The 12,195-nt window shown below is 64.4% G+C and overlaps 2 protein-coding genes across 3 annotated transcripts; one reads left to right on the plus strand and one right to left on the minus strand.

Annotated features, from left to right (window-relative positions):
* Positions 1-116: 116 nt before the first annotated feature.
* TRAPPC2L (trafficking protein particle complex subunit 2L) lies at positions 117-5,444 on the plus strand. 2 transcript variants are annotated; one of them, XR_006730485.1, is made up of 6 exons: positions 117-202; positions 1,440-1,612; positions 2,448-2,535; positions 2,678-2,757; positions 3,657-3,929; positions 4,087-5,444. XR_006730485.1 is itself a non-coding variant. In XM_045533826.1 (5 exons), the coding sequence occupies exons 1-5, from the start codon at positions 170-172 to the stop codon at positions 3,700-3,702; spliced, it is 420 nt and encodes a 139-aa protein (XP_045389782.1). In that variant the 5' UTR covers positions 117-169; the 3' UTR covers positions 3,703-5,444. The 2 variants fall into 2 exon arrangements, 1 of the variants encoding a protein (XP_045389782.1); XM_045533826.1 differs by having other exon boundaries at positions 3,657-5,444.
* A 2,311-nt stretch (positions 5,445-7,755) lies between these two features.
* PABPN1L (PABPN1 like, cytoplasmic) lies at positions 7,756-10,578 on the minus strand. Its single transcript, XM_045533827.1, has 7 exons — positions 10,333-10,578; positions 9,936-10,068; positions 9,678-9,745; positions 9,142-9,248; positions 8,978-9,065; positions 8,344-8,486; positions 7,756-7,878 (listed from the first exon to the last, which is right to left on the minus strand). Exons 1-7 carry the CDS (start codon positions 10,576-10,578, stop codon positions 7,827-7,829), a joined length of 837 nt encoding a protein of 278 aa, XP_045389783.1. The 3' UTR covers positions 7,756-7,826.
* Between the last annotated feature and the right edge of the window lie 1,617 nt (positions 10,579-12,195).

Consider the following 12,195-nt stretch of genomic DNA (forward strand, 5'->3'; position numbering starts at 1 on the left):
GGCCTGAGAGGACACGTGGCGGGGCGGGGCCTGCGCTGACAGGAGAGGCGGGGCCTGGGCCCGCTGAGTGACGGGGGCGGGGCGGGGCCTGGGCGGCCGCGTGACCAGCCGGGGGTCGCGTGACTAGCAGCGGGTCACGTGACGCGGCGCCCGGCGGGGGCCTCCCAAGATGGCGGTGTGCGTCGCGGTGATCGCCAAGGAGGTGCGTTCGCGGCCGCCGGGCGTCCGGCTCTCCCGCTGCCGGTCCGCGGGACCCCGCCCGGTGCTCGCCCCGCCGCCGTCCGCAGCCCCGCGAGGTTGCTTAAGGATGGCGCCCGGGGAGGCGCGCGCAGCTCCCGCCGGCTGAGTGTCGTCCCGGCGCCTCCCGCCGCAGCGGCCTCTGTTGGTTCCTCTGAGCGCGGCGCGGCCTTCCGCGCAGCTCCGTCCTCTCGCCGCCCCGCGCCCGGCAGCTGCCGCCCGGCTCTCTCAGTAGCCACCGTGCTCTTAAAAACATGGGATGTCACGCCTGTGCCTAAAATCTCTCCAACGGCTTCTTGCCTCGGGAAGATGTCTGAATCCCCAGGTTCAGGGGCCCCCCGTACTCCTTGCACCCTCCATGCCAACCAAATGGAATTGCTTGCGGCTCCCGGGACAGTCTCTGATCTCTGGGCCTTTGCACTTGGAACCCTTCTCCCAGCCCCGACCCGGTTTGCGGGCCAACTATTTCATTTCCTCTGGCGAACGTTTTCTGAATGCTAAGTCTGCACCAAGCCTTAGTCTCCCATCCAGGGTCTCTCCTCAGATCAGCGCTGTGGCTGCAGTGAAGCTCCTCCTGGGCTTCCCTTTTAGCAGATGTCACAACTTACCATTTGCTTGGGGTAGGGGCAGCTTTACCCTGATCAACAATGTCTTGTTCACCATCTCGGCAGCAGCCTGTGCCAAGTAGAACTGTAGCCTGTGAGAGCCCAGGAAGGCAGCTGCTAACTCTGGCTTGGGCTGGTCAGAAATGCAGAGATGAAGGCAGTTTGAGCTGAGCCTGGAAGGGTCTAGGAAAAGGGTCGTTTCAAGGTGAAGAAATTGCAGTGGGTGGCAGTTTAGGAAATGGCCAGTATTTATGGTGAGGTGCTAGGATCACCGCACAGCGAGAGGTGGGCTGAGGCAGCGTGGACTCCGGGAAGGTGAGTGACCTGCCCAGGCTGTGCTCAAACCCGGTTTTCTAAGTTGTTCTCTCTCTTCTCGCCCTACTGATGCCCCTTTGCAAACATGTAAACCTGCTTAGATGAGGGCACTGCCCACAGAGGTGTGGAGAATGAAGCGGTGGGTTTAGACAATGGGCACAGATGCCATGGTCAGCTGTCAGATCACCTGCCCGCCCTCCAGAGCACGCGCTGGCACTGCTCAGGGCTGGCACGAACCGGGTGGGTTCTCGTCCTTTCAGTAGCCATCATCCTTTCTTGCAGAATTACCCTCTCTACATCCGCAGCGCCCCCACGGAGAACGAGCTGAAGTTCCACTACATGGTGCACACCTCGCTGGATGTGGTGGACGAGAAGATCTCTGCGATGGGGAAGGCGCTGGTCGACCAGAGGGAGCTCTACCTGGGCCTGCTCTACCCTACGGAGGACTATAAGGTGTATCCTTCAGTGCCCGGCGGGGTTTGTGTCGGAGGTTGCACCTGCGATTGCAGGGTGTGCTCTAGGATCGGATAACCTTGGAGTACTTAAAAGGAAAAAAAAAAAAAAAAGGTGAGGGTTTTGAGCCAGCCAGGGAGTTAGGGAAGCTTCGGGCTCGTGAAATCCTGTAACTCTCCTCTCTCTTTAAGTGGAACAATCATTTGGGAAAAGCAAGGCTTGCGTTCCCTGGAGAATGAGGTGGTTTACACGTGTCCTTTGTCTGGGTTTGTAGAGGACCAGGGATTGCCCGGCTTTGCCCCTGCGAAGGTTTCTTTCCGTGCTTTTCGGGGGAGCCGCCACCTCCTTTATTTCCTTATTAGGTCCTGCCCTTAAGTCACTGGAAGCTCCTGACCAGGTCCTTGGAACAAATCGCTTTGAGACCATTGGGGTTCAAAGGTGGTTCCACAAGCAGTGATGTAGCTTGTCCACAGTGACGTTTGCCACTGTTGTACGAAACAACGTGTCTTCTGCAGGGACGGGGTGATTCATTTTATTCCTAAAATTTCTGGTTTTACAGTTAATTTTCTGGGTCAGGCGTTGATCCAGAAGGAGAGTGTGACGTCCCAGGCGCCCAGACAGACCCAGGGCCCCGGAGTGTGGGTTGGGTGGGGCGTGGCTGGCTGCTCCTCCAGGAAATCCCAGACACCGCTCAGGCCTGGTGTGGTCGCTGCGCTACACTGCCCGAGATTCAAGGTTGTCTTGTTTCTTCAAAGTGAGGACACACAGGGCCCGTGGCTCACACGTGCCTCAGTTGCTAGCCCAGCATCCCCGAGCATTCCCTAACCAGCTGTGCAGATACGGCTACGTGACCAACTCCAAGGTGAAGTTCGTCATGGTGGTGGACTCCTCCAACACAGCCCTTCGAGACAACGAAATCCGCAGCGTAAGTGCTGGGGATTGGCAGACCACACCGCAGGGAGTCGGTTGGTTTGGGTTGTTTTGTCTTTGTCTTGAAATTCCGAGAAGCCAGAAGTGGTCAGTAGCCGTGCGTTCGTGTTAATTTAAAATGCTGGGTCTTGTTTCAGATGTTCCGGAAGCTGCATAACTCCTACACAGACGTGATGTGCAACCCCTTCTACAACCCCGGGGACCGCATCCAGTCGAGGTGGGCCCTGTCTGTGGTTCGCGCCCTCTTTCTGCAGGGCCTGCCTTGCTGAAATGCAGTCGTCCGGGAAGTAAGGGAGGGAAGGTCTGAGTCACGCGCACTGTGTCTCTGAGGCAGCGATTTTCCAAAAAGCTTTGACACAAACCTTTGAAGTATAAAGCAGGGAGAAGGTGGGGGAGGGGCGTGCAGAGGTTGCATGCTGGGTTTCCCAGGTGTGCCTGGTAGGTACCTGGGAAGCTCAGTGAGGGAAAGGCCCAAGTGTGCGGACAGTAGCCTTCGGGGAGAGAACGTCCTCGTGTCACTGCCCCAGTCTGTCTTTATGGTGAACTTGGATTGAAGGCATCTTCCAAGTAGCCTTCAAAGCAAACAGACTTAACGTTTGAACATTGTGAAGATGCTTTGTACAGAAACGTGGGGCCCGTGTGCACACGTTCCACACCTGCTTCCAGGAGTTCCCCTGTCCCAAGACGACTCTTTGTGCCATGTGCTTGTGTCAGTTGTAGTTGGCAGGGGAGGGGACACTGCTGTGACCCATGCCAGGTCTCTCCCTCACTCAGGACACTGTGTGTCCTGGGTCATCCCCCATCTCAGGTAAGAGCCAACAGGTGAACGCTCGCTGCTCGCTGGGCCCCTGCCTGGGCCCCGTCGGGCCTTGGCACTGGGAGACCCAGCCAGCGACCTCAGGGAGCCACACAGAGCTGGGGGTGGGAGACAGGTTCTCACTGCCCGGTGTGACAGGGCTGCCCGGTGTGCCTCTCAGCCGGGGTCACTCGTTTACTCTCTGAGCCCAAGAGGAGGCCCCGTGCGTCCTGTGGACGGGGCGACGGTGGTGCCTGCTGTGCAGCAGAGGGGTGGAGGGGCCACGTCTGTCCTCTGCATTGCTCCGTTTCTCTTTGCAGGGCCTTTGATAGCATGGTGACGTCCATGATGATACAGGTCTGTTGAGCAGGAACTGTGCCGCCAGCCGTCCCGGCGGAGCATCTGTGTGTAGCTGTACTGAGGAGATGTCCGTCTGTCCCCGTTGCCTCTTCCCGAACGTGACCCCCCGCTGCCCTGGGGCAAGATCTTGTGCATGATGCATCTCAACTAAATGTCTTATGAGATGAGATTTGCCTTTTTCCTTCTGTGTCTGCAGAGGATTCAACTAAGGAGAGTTCAGCTAAGGACCTAAGGTGTGTGGGCAGAGGTTGGGGACCAAAGCCAGCAGGAAGCCTGTCCCCACTCAGCAGGAAGGGTCAGGGCTGCCTGGAGCCCAGAGAGCTCAGGGCCTGCAGGTGCTGTGACCCGCCAGGGCGCGTGGCCAGCGTCTGCTCCTCCCTGTGTCCACAGGGTCGGCCTCTGGAGCCCAGAGCCAGCCTGGGATGTAGGGACAGACTGGGCCCACCGCGGGGTAAGTGCCCTCCTGTTTCTGGACTTGGCACCCACTGTTGGCACCTGGCCCACAGTCTGGCCTCAGCCTCGACCTCGGCAGGAGCCCTCATAAGGCCTGGGAAGCCTTGTGGACCCACAGCCGTCTGGTCGCCTGCTGCCTGGATGCCACCATGAGCAGCCTTGGAGAGCCCTCCCCACTGCGCCAGGAGCTCAGACTGTCACTGGGTCTCCACATTCTGCCCCCAAGAGACCTGTGCAGCCAAGTCCAGATGACGACCAGGACTGAGGTGTGACAGCTCCTTCCCAGGATCCAGTGGCCTGGGGCTAGCTCCCCTGTCCTCGGACAACCTGGGGACCACCCAGGGGGTGGCAGAGGTGATGAGGACCGCTGTGGGGCTGAGCCTGACCCCTGTGTCCTCAGGGCTGTTGGCTTCCCAGAGTGGAGCAACCCAAGACTCGGCAGCTGGGGAGACCCCCCCATCGCCCCTCCCTCGCCCTCGGCACTGGTCTGGAACTGGGGGTTTCTCCGGACCTTCAGGGCCCCAGAGTGCCGCAGGGAACAGGGAAGGCCGGTTACTCGGGTGGGCGGGGCTGGGCCCGGGGAGGTGAAGGTTCCTCTGCGCAGTGTTGCACTCTCACCCTTCCCACGGTTCCGTGTTGCTCACAAGTTACGGAGGGAAAAGCGAGTCAGGGAGGCGGGTGTGTTAAACACGCCTGTCCCAGGCCCTGGGTTGACTTGCAAGGCCTGGAGTGGGCGAGGAAGGCCAGGCGGCTGATTCTGATGCAGTGGCCCAGGCCACACTGCAGGGGTCCAGAACCTTCTTTCATAAACCTGTTGAGAGGCTGGGACTCCAGCCCAGCACCTCCCCCGCAGCCCGGCGCGGGAGCTTTGGCTTGTGGGGACCTCTGCGGGTAAGGGCCGTGGTGGGGACTGTGTGTCCCTCTCTCCCTTCCTAACAGCCTGAGTGTTACTCAAGTGGGCAGGTCAGGGCCATTTCCTGTCCTCCCTGGACCCCTGGGTGGTTAGTTACGGCCATTAAGCCGTGTCAGGAAAGGCTTGCAGGAAAGATCTTCCAAAGGGGCTCAGCAGCCATCTGGAGGCCCTTCCCCTTTTGTCTTTCTGCCCGGAACATGGGTGCAGTGGCTGGAGCTTAGACAGCCATCTTGAGAGCCTGAGGACCAGACTCTACCCTGAGGGCAGGCAGGCAGCTGGCAGGGAGGGTCCTGGGTCTTTGCTGATGCCCCAGCTCTTGACTCATGTTGGGATTTGTTTCTTGATGTGAGAAAATAAAATACACGCTTGCTTAAACCGCTAACATTTGTGTTCTGTGTTAGGTGTGGCCGGAGTAATCCCTCAGGGCTTTTCGTGTTAGGGGGTTTCACCAGTCTGAGCCCAAGCTGTCGTCCGCTCACCTTCGTTCCGACAGCAGAACCGTCACGTGGCAGCTCCGTGTCATCTCCACCTCGAGGCTGGCTTCTCAGGGAGGGCCACGGCCCTGCCACCTGCCTGTCCCCCGCCTCCCCAGGCCTGTCCCCCAGGCCACTTCTGCCGGGCTTTGCGGGCAGCACCCGTCTTTCCCCCGGGCATCAGCGATGTGGCCTCTCCTTCCTTCTGCCCCAGATGGGGGGTGGGCAGGGGAGCCTGTTCCTTTGTCAGTTGCCGGCTCACGGCGGCCGGAGGGGCTCTGCTTTCTCTGGACACAGCAGAGCCCTCAGCTGCGCACGGCTCAGGGCCTCACCGTCTGCGTGGAGGCCACACCGAGGGCTCCTCCCGGCCACCCGTCGCCTTGGCCTGCTCGGCCCGATTCCCCAGGGAAGGCAGCTCCCGGCTCACTCCACCGTCTCCTCGAAGTGGCCACACAGGCGGCCCCAGACGGACAGGAATGAACTTTGCACGAGGGCAGGAGCACTGCCGTGGGCGTGGGAGACCCACGGGCCTAACTGTGTCCAATCACCAACCCCTCACCGAGGTCAGGGCGCTTTGGCCCAGGGAGCCGTGCAGGCGGGAGTTTTCATCCGCAAGTGCCACACGCACGTCCTCCTGCGGCGTCCCAGCTGCGAGTGGTCGGGCAAGGCCCCGACCTCGGGCTCCCGCTCCCCACCTTCCCAGGCAGCCTGGGCTGCCCCAGCCCCTCTGACACTGGGGCCCCGCGGCCCCCCTGGCCCACCCTGCAGTCGACTCTACTGCTGCTGCCGTTTCCCTCCAGGGCAAACCCGAGGCCTGGGCAGCCGAGTGCCCGGCAGTCTGGAGCAGACCTCAGGCGTCATCTGGGTGCATCTTGGAGGGTGGTGGCAGCTCCTCCATCGGGGGACCCTGACAGTTTTGCCAGAGACACGGGGCCCAGCCAGGGCTGCTGGGTCTCTTGGGACTTCCCTGGCAAAGCTCCGTAGACCGGGGGCCTTAGTCCGAGTGAAGGTGGGGGCAGGGCTGGCTCCTCCGGCCCGAGGGAGCCCCCGCCCCAGCCGCTCGCCAGCTCCGGGGCCTCGGTGGTCCGTGGCCTGCAGCGAGTAGCCGCAGCCTCCGTCCTCATCTGGCCTCAGGTGTGTCTTGTGTGTCCGCTGTGTGTCTGGGTCGGCCTGCCCAGGTGGTGTGCATCTGGAGGTCATTAAGCTATCGCACCTGTGAGACCTTTCTCCCAACAGTCACGTTCCCGGGTTCTGGAGATGAGGACGTGGGTGCATTTTGGGGGCACCGTTCACCCCACTCAAAGGCCAACATGGACCCAAGCCCCCGAGGCGGGGTGTGAGGCTCGGGGGAGGCCAGAGCCCCGTGTGGTGGAGAACCAGGTGCGCGGCCACCTCCGCCTGGTGCTGGAGGAGGGAGGCGGCTGGGGACCTGGGGGCGGCCCCAGGCAACGCTGAGGAAAAGCCCAGAGCAACTCCAGGAATTAACGGGAGGGGGCGGCCTCAGACTCCCAGGAGGGACGCCGTGAGCAGTGTCATGCCGGCACCTGGGCAGGACCCCGGCCAGGGCCTCTGCGGCTTCCTCTCCCGGCTCCGAACAGTCAGGGCACCGACAGGCCCCGTGTTCAGGGAGAAACCCGGGTGCTCCAGAGGGGACGGCGGGCAGAGTGCCCGTCCTGCAGGGAGACCTCCATGCTGCTTCCTGAATTCTCATACCGGCCGGGCCTGGGCCGGGTGTCCCGGTCACGAGGGATGCGTGTGCCCCCGAGGCCGCCGGGCCTGGTGTGAGGGCCAGTTACGGGTCGTGGGAGCCACGGTCCCCCAGGGCTGGCAGTGACAGCGGTGACAGCGACACACCCCTCAGCTGCCTTCCCCGTGGAGTCTGCCCCAGAGGGATGCGAAGTGAACCCAGATTCAAGAATGAAAGAGGTCTGTCCTTATGTGCTTTTAAAAAATATTCAAATTTAATAATTTATGCATTAAGACACACACATTTCTATTTTTCTTTAAAACAAGTTAGTGGAAGATCCGGGTACACCACCCTGAGCCAGCCCTACGGGGCTGGGCCCGTGACCCCACCCCCTACCGCCCAGGGCCCCTGGGGCGGAGCCAGGCCCACCCGGGCTGGGGGGGCCAGGCCTGGGGCTCCTCCAGCCACGTGGAGCCCCCTCCGCACACACCTCGCCTCTGGCCTCCCCCGTTCCCCCCCCCCCAGCACCAGACCCTGCCCCTCTGGACAAAGTGGCCCCCGCAGGACACAGACACACACTCCTGGCCGGCCTCCGGCCCTCCCTTCAGTACGGCGAGAACCAGGGTGGGAACCACGGTGACAACCTTCCTCGGCCCCTGCACACAGAGAACGAAAGGTGAGTGGTGGTCTGGGTGGGGGAGGGTCTCGGCCCAGAGACGTCCCAGGACAGCAGTGAGGACTAAAGGCAGGTCCCCAAGAGCCAAGGAAGGCCCCGGGGGGCTTCTGGCAGCCCCCAGCCCCCTCTCTTAGGGCCCACATGCCACAGCAGCCTCACCTGCGCTTGTCCGAGACGCGGCCTGCCGAGCCCCCCCCCCCCCCGGGAGCAAGAGGTGGCCGTTCCAGGCAGAGAAGGTGCAGAAGAGCCCCCCAAGCTGATGCAGCCCCCCAGCCCCAGCTCAGTCCCCTCGGCTGAGCGCATGAAGGCAGCCGTGGCCGCGCTTGCCCCAGTCCTTGGTTACAGGAACGCCGGGAGGGCCCCCTGTCGGCCCCCAGCCCAGACCCGTCAGGACCCAGCTCAGGAGCCCCCTCCTGCCCTGGACACCCCCGGAGCCCACACTCACCGGTTCTGCCCGTGGGGTCTGGACCGGGGCCTGCCCTGGAGGCTGCTGTGGGGGAAGGGCGCCCCCCTGGAGCCTGGGTGCCGCCGCAGGCCGCCGCGGTCCGTGGAGCTGATCCCCGGGAAGTTGGTCCTTTTGGGCAGCACCTGGAACCGGAAGGCTGTTCTGGCGTCCTCCTCGCCCTGCCGCCCACACCCAGCCCTGGCCAAGCCCGGGCGACCGCTGTCGCCAGGAAGCCTTCCTAGGTTTCTCTGCTTGCGGCTCATAGGCAGGTGTGCACAGACCCCAGTGCCCACCCACCTTGCTGGGAACCTGCAACCCAAAGCCGCCTCTTCTAAGTCCGTGGCCACCCCAGGGCACGGGGTCCCTGAGCTTCTCAGGGAACATTTAGGCCTGAACTGTCCCTCCACCTGGACGCAGCATGTCATGTGACGTGCCCGGTCACTGCCAACACCCCCCTGGGTCGAGAGGGGAGCCCCTCATGCCACGCCCAGCCCAGCCGCCTGGGACGCGCAGGGCGCAGAGGAGGCAGCCGTGTGTCCTGGGGCGTGTCCAGCCTCTGCACCTGTGGGCCGGGACTCAGGGATTCGCTCTGCGCCCGGCGGGAGGCCCAGAGTCACGGCGGCTCCGGACGCACCTTGATCACCCGGCCTCGGAAGACGCTGTCGTCCAGCCGCACGGCCGCGCGGGCAGAGCGCTCGGTGGCAAACTCTATGTAGGCGTAGCTGTGGGCGGGCGCGAGGGGCCGGGTGAGCCGTGGCCGCGTGGGGGGACCCCGCCCCTGCCCACGCCGACACCGACCCCTTGGGGTGTCCGGAGAACTTGTCGCACAGGATGGTGACGCGTTGGATCCTCCCACAGTGGCTGAAGTGGGCCTCCAGCTCCTCCGCGGTCCCCCCATAGTCCACCTGGGCACGGGCGCGGGGTTTCCTCGGTGGAGCGGCCGGAGAGGCCCGAGGCTGGGCCCCTGGCCGGGGTGGCCCCAAGGCCCAGGCCAGATGGGAGGGGGAACACGCCACCCCGAGCCCCCCGTGTGGCCTGGGCAGGGCGTGCGGCTTTTTGACAGGGGAATCGTCTGCCGGCGGCTAGCCCAGTGGGAAAGGGGCTCACGTTCAAAACCTGCAACATCCCACGGACTACAAAGCCCCGATTCCTCCAGGGGACCCTCTGGCTGTCCCCAGTGTCAGGTCTCCTGCTTCCCCTCGAGGCTTTGGGGCCCTGAGTTTGCAACCAGGTGCACCCCCCTCCCTCGGCCTCCACAGCCAGGGCCGCCCCGTGGCCGCCCCAGGGGCTCGGCCCCACGGGAGGGACGGGACCCCGCGCTACCCGCCACTCACGTTGCCCACGTAGACGGATCTGTGGTCGGCCTCCACCTTCTCCTTGTGGGTCCCAGGGATGGGGCGGCCTGCGGAGGTCGCGGCCTCAGGACTGGCAGGTACCCCGTCTGCCGCCCCGTCCTTCCGCCTCTCAGGGGGGCTCACGCCGCGGAGCCCGCCCCGCCCCAGCCTCGGGGAAACACGGGCTCTTCCCAGCCCCCCACTCGCAGGGAGGGGGCTGCGTCCAGGGAGGGCCGGGCCTGGCCCCCCAGCTCCTACCTGGTATCTCGGGGCTCAGCAGCTGCCCGCCCCCTGTGCCCCCCTCCTCTCGGGCCCTGGCTGGTGCTCCGGGCGGCGGCGGCCACGCGGCCTGCTCCATGGTGCACAGCTTCAGCTTGATGGCCTCCAGCTCCTGCCAACGCGGCCCTGAGCCCGGCAGACGCCTGCTGCTCCCCTCGGGGCAGGAGTGCGTCCTGCGGGCCTGGGGACGACCCCCTTCCCTGAACGGGGACTCACTGTGCTTCCTGAGGCTGCCGGCTGTGGCAGTGCCCTTGCCCTCCCTCCCAGCCTGCAGCAGCGGCCCCAGGGCCTCCCCCTCCCCTCCCCTCCTTAGTCAGCCCCGTCCAGGGGTCCCTGAGGTCGCCAGGCCCCCGCAGGGCCCTCGACGCGCTGCTACCTGGTCGGGCACCGGGCACTCGGCCAGGTGCTCCCAGTCCAGCAGGGACAGCAGGAAGCTTGCGTCTTCACCCTGGTCTTCCTCTGCTTCCTCTTCCTTCTTCTCACCCCCGTCCCCTGGCCCCAGAGGAGTCTTCTTGGTGCCCCCCCAGGCCCCCCAGCCCTGGGCCTCGGGGTCCGAGGAGACCGTCTGGAGCCAGGCCTCCGTGGGGGGCGGGAAGAGAGCCCGGCTGAGGAAGGGCCACATGAGCCGGCGGATCCCTGCGCTCACCTGCCCCCCGGCCCGGCCCTCCCGCAGTTTTAAGCCCTCCCCCCCCCCAGCTGCTCCCACTAGAGCTCAAAAGGCCTTGAGCAGGTCTGAGCTCCCCCCAGTGCAGCCCCGGCCCTGCCCCCTCGGCAGCAGAGGGAGGGAGTGGCTCAGTGGGGGTCTTGGCCCGTCCTCCCACGCCCTGCCCTCAGCACACCGACAGCAGGTGCACTCAGCCCCCACGGGCTCGGGTGCAGGCGGGAAGGGGTGCACTCGGCCCCCACGGGCTCGGGTGCAGGCGGGAAGGGGTGCACTCGCCCCCCACGGGCTCGGGTGCAGGCGGGAAGGCCAGTGTCGGGCACACAGGGTCAGAGCAGGAGGTGTGATCAGTCAGAGCAGAGCCCTGGGGCCAGGAGCAAGGCAGCGACCTCCGGCCCCCTCCACACCCCCATCCTGTGGGCCCCTCCCTCCCCACCCTTTCGTGGGGAGCCACTTAAGTCATGCGGGATCCTCTTTTTTTTTTTTGAGACAGAGTCTCACTCGGTTGTCCGGGTTAGAGTGCTGTGGCGTCAGCCTAGCTCACAGCAACCTCAAACTCCTGGGCTCAAGCGATCCTCCTGCCTCAGCCTCCCGAGTAGCTGGGACTACAGGCGTGTGCCACCATGCCCGGCTAATTTTTTTCTACATATATTTTTGGCTGTCTAAATCATTTGTTTCTATTTTTAGTAGAGACGGGGTCTCGCTCTTGCTCAGGCTGGTCCCAAACTCCTGATCTCGATCGATATTCCCGCCTCGGCCTCCCAGAGTGCTGGGATTACAGGCGTCGTGAGCCACCGCGCCTGGCCAGGTGGGATCCTTCTGCCTTGCAGGGCCAGAGGCTGCCATCCTGTGCCATCACGTGCCAACGGAGATGGGGCCTGTGTCCGCCCACCTGGCCTCAGCCCGCTGGGCCCTGCCTGCTCCACGAGGGCCTCTCACCCTCACGCCCAGAGCGGTGGATGGGACCTCGGGCCTGTCTGCCACCCCCGCCCGAGGCCGGGCTTGTCTGCGGCTCTGCCCCCACACTGGGCACCTGAGGTGCTCACTGGGTGCCTGCACTTCCTAAGCAGTTAAGGGCTGGAATTGGGGGTAACGGGAGAGAGTTGTGTTAGCTGCAGCAGGCGGCCATCCGCCCCCCGTAGGCTGGGGCTGGCGAGGGCAGAAGTGGGGCCCCGGGGCTGCCACTGGGCCCCTCCCCGCAGTCTGAGGCCGCCCTCGCTGGCCATGAACGGCCTCTGGGGCGGAATCTGGCCTGACCGGACCCTGCCTCCTGGGCCGGACACCCCTTCTCCTCTCCGGCTCCTCTCAGCACACCTGCCCCCAGGTGTGGCCCTGGGGCTGGTCCTGCCGTGCTCTGGGCTGCAGCTGCCATGAGGCTGCCCCACTCCCTGAGCGGCTGCTGCACCCGGGTGTCTCCAACTGTCCTGTGTCACTGCCCGACCCAGTCTCCCCTGCAAACCAGGGCAGGGGCAGCGTCCCCGTCTGCACCGAGGACGGCCTGGCCAGGGCCCCGCCCATCTGTGGCCCCGCTGTGGGTCCTGCACGCTGCCCATGCCCTCCACGTGGGCCGCGGACCCC

The sequence above is a fragment of the Lemur catta genome, chromosome 20 (genome assembly GCF_020740605.2).
Source record: "Lemur catta isolate mLemCat1 chromosome 20, mLemCat1.pri, whole genome shotgun sequence".
Lineage (NCBI taxonomy): Eukaryota > Metazoa > Chordata > Mammalia > Primates > Lemuridae > Lemur > Lemur catta.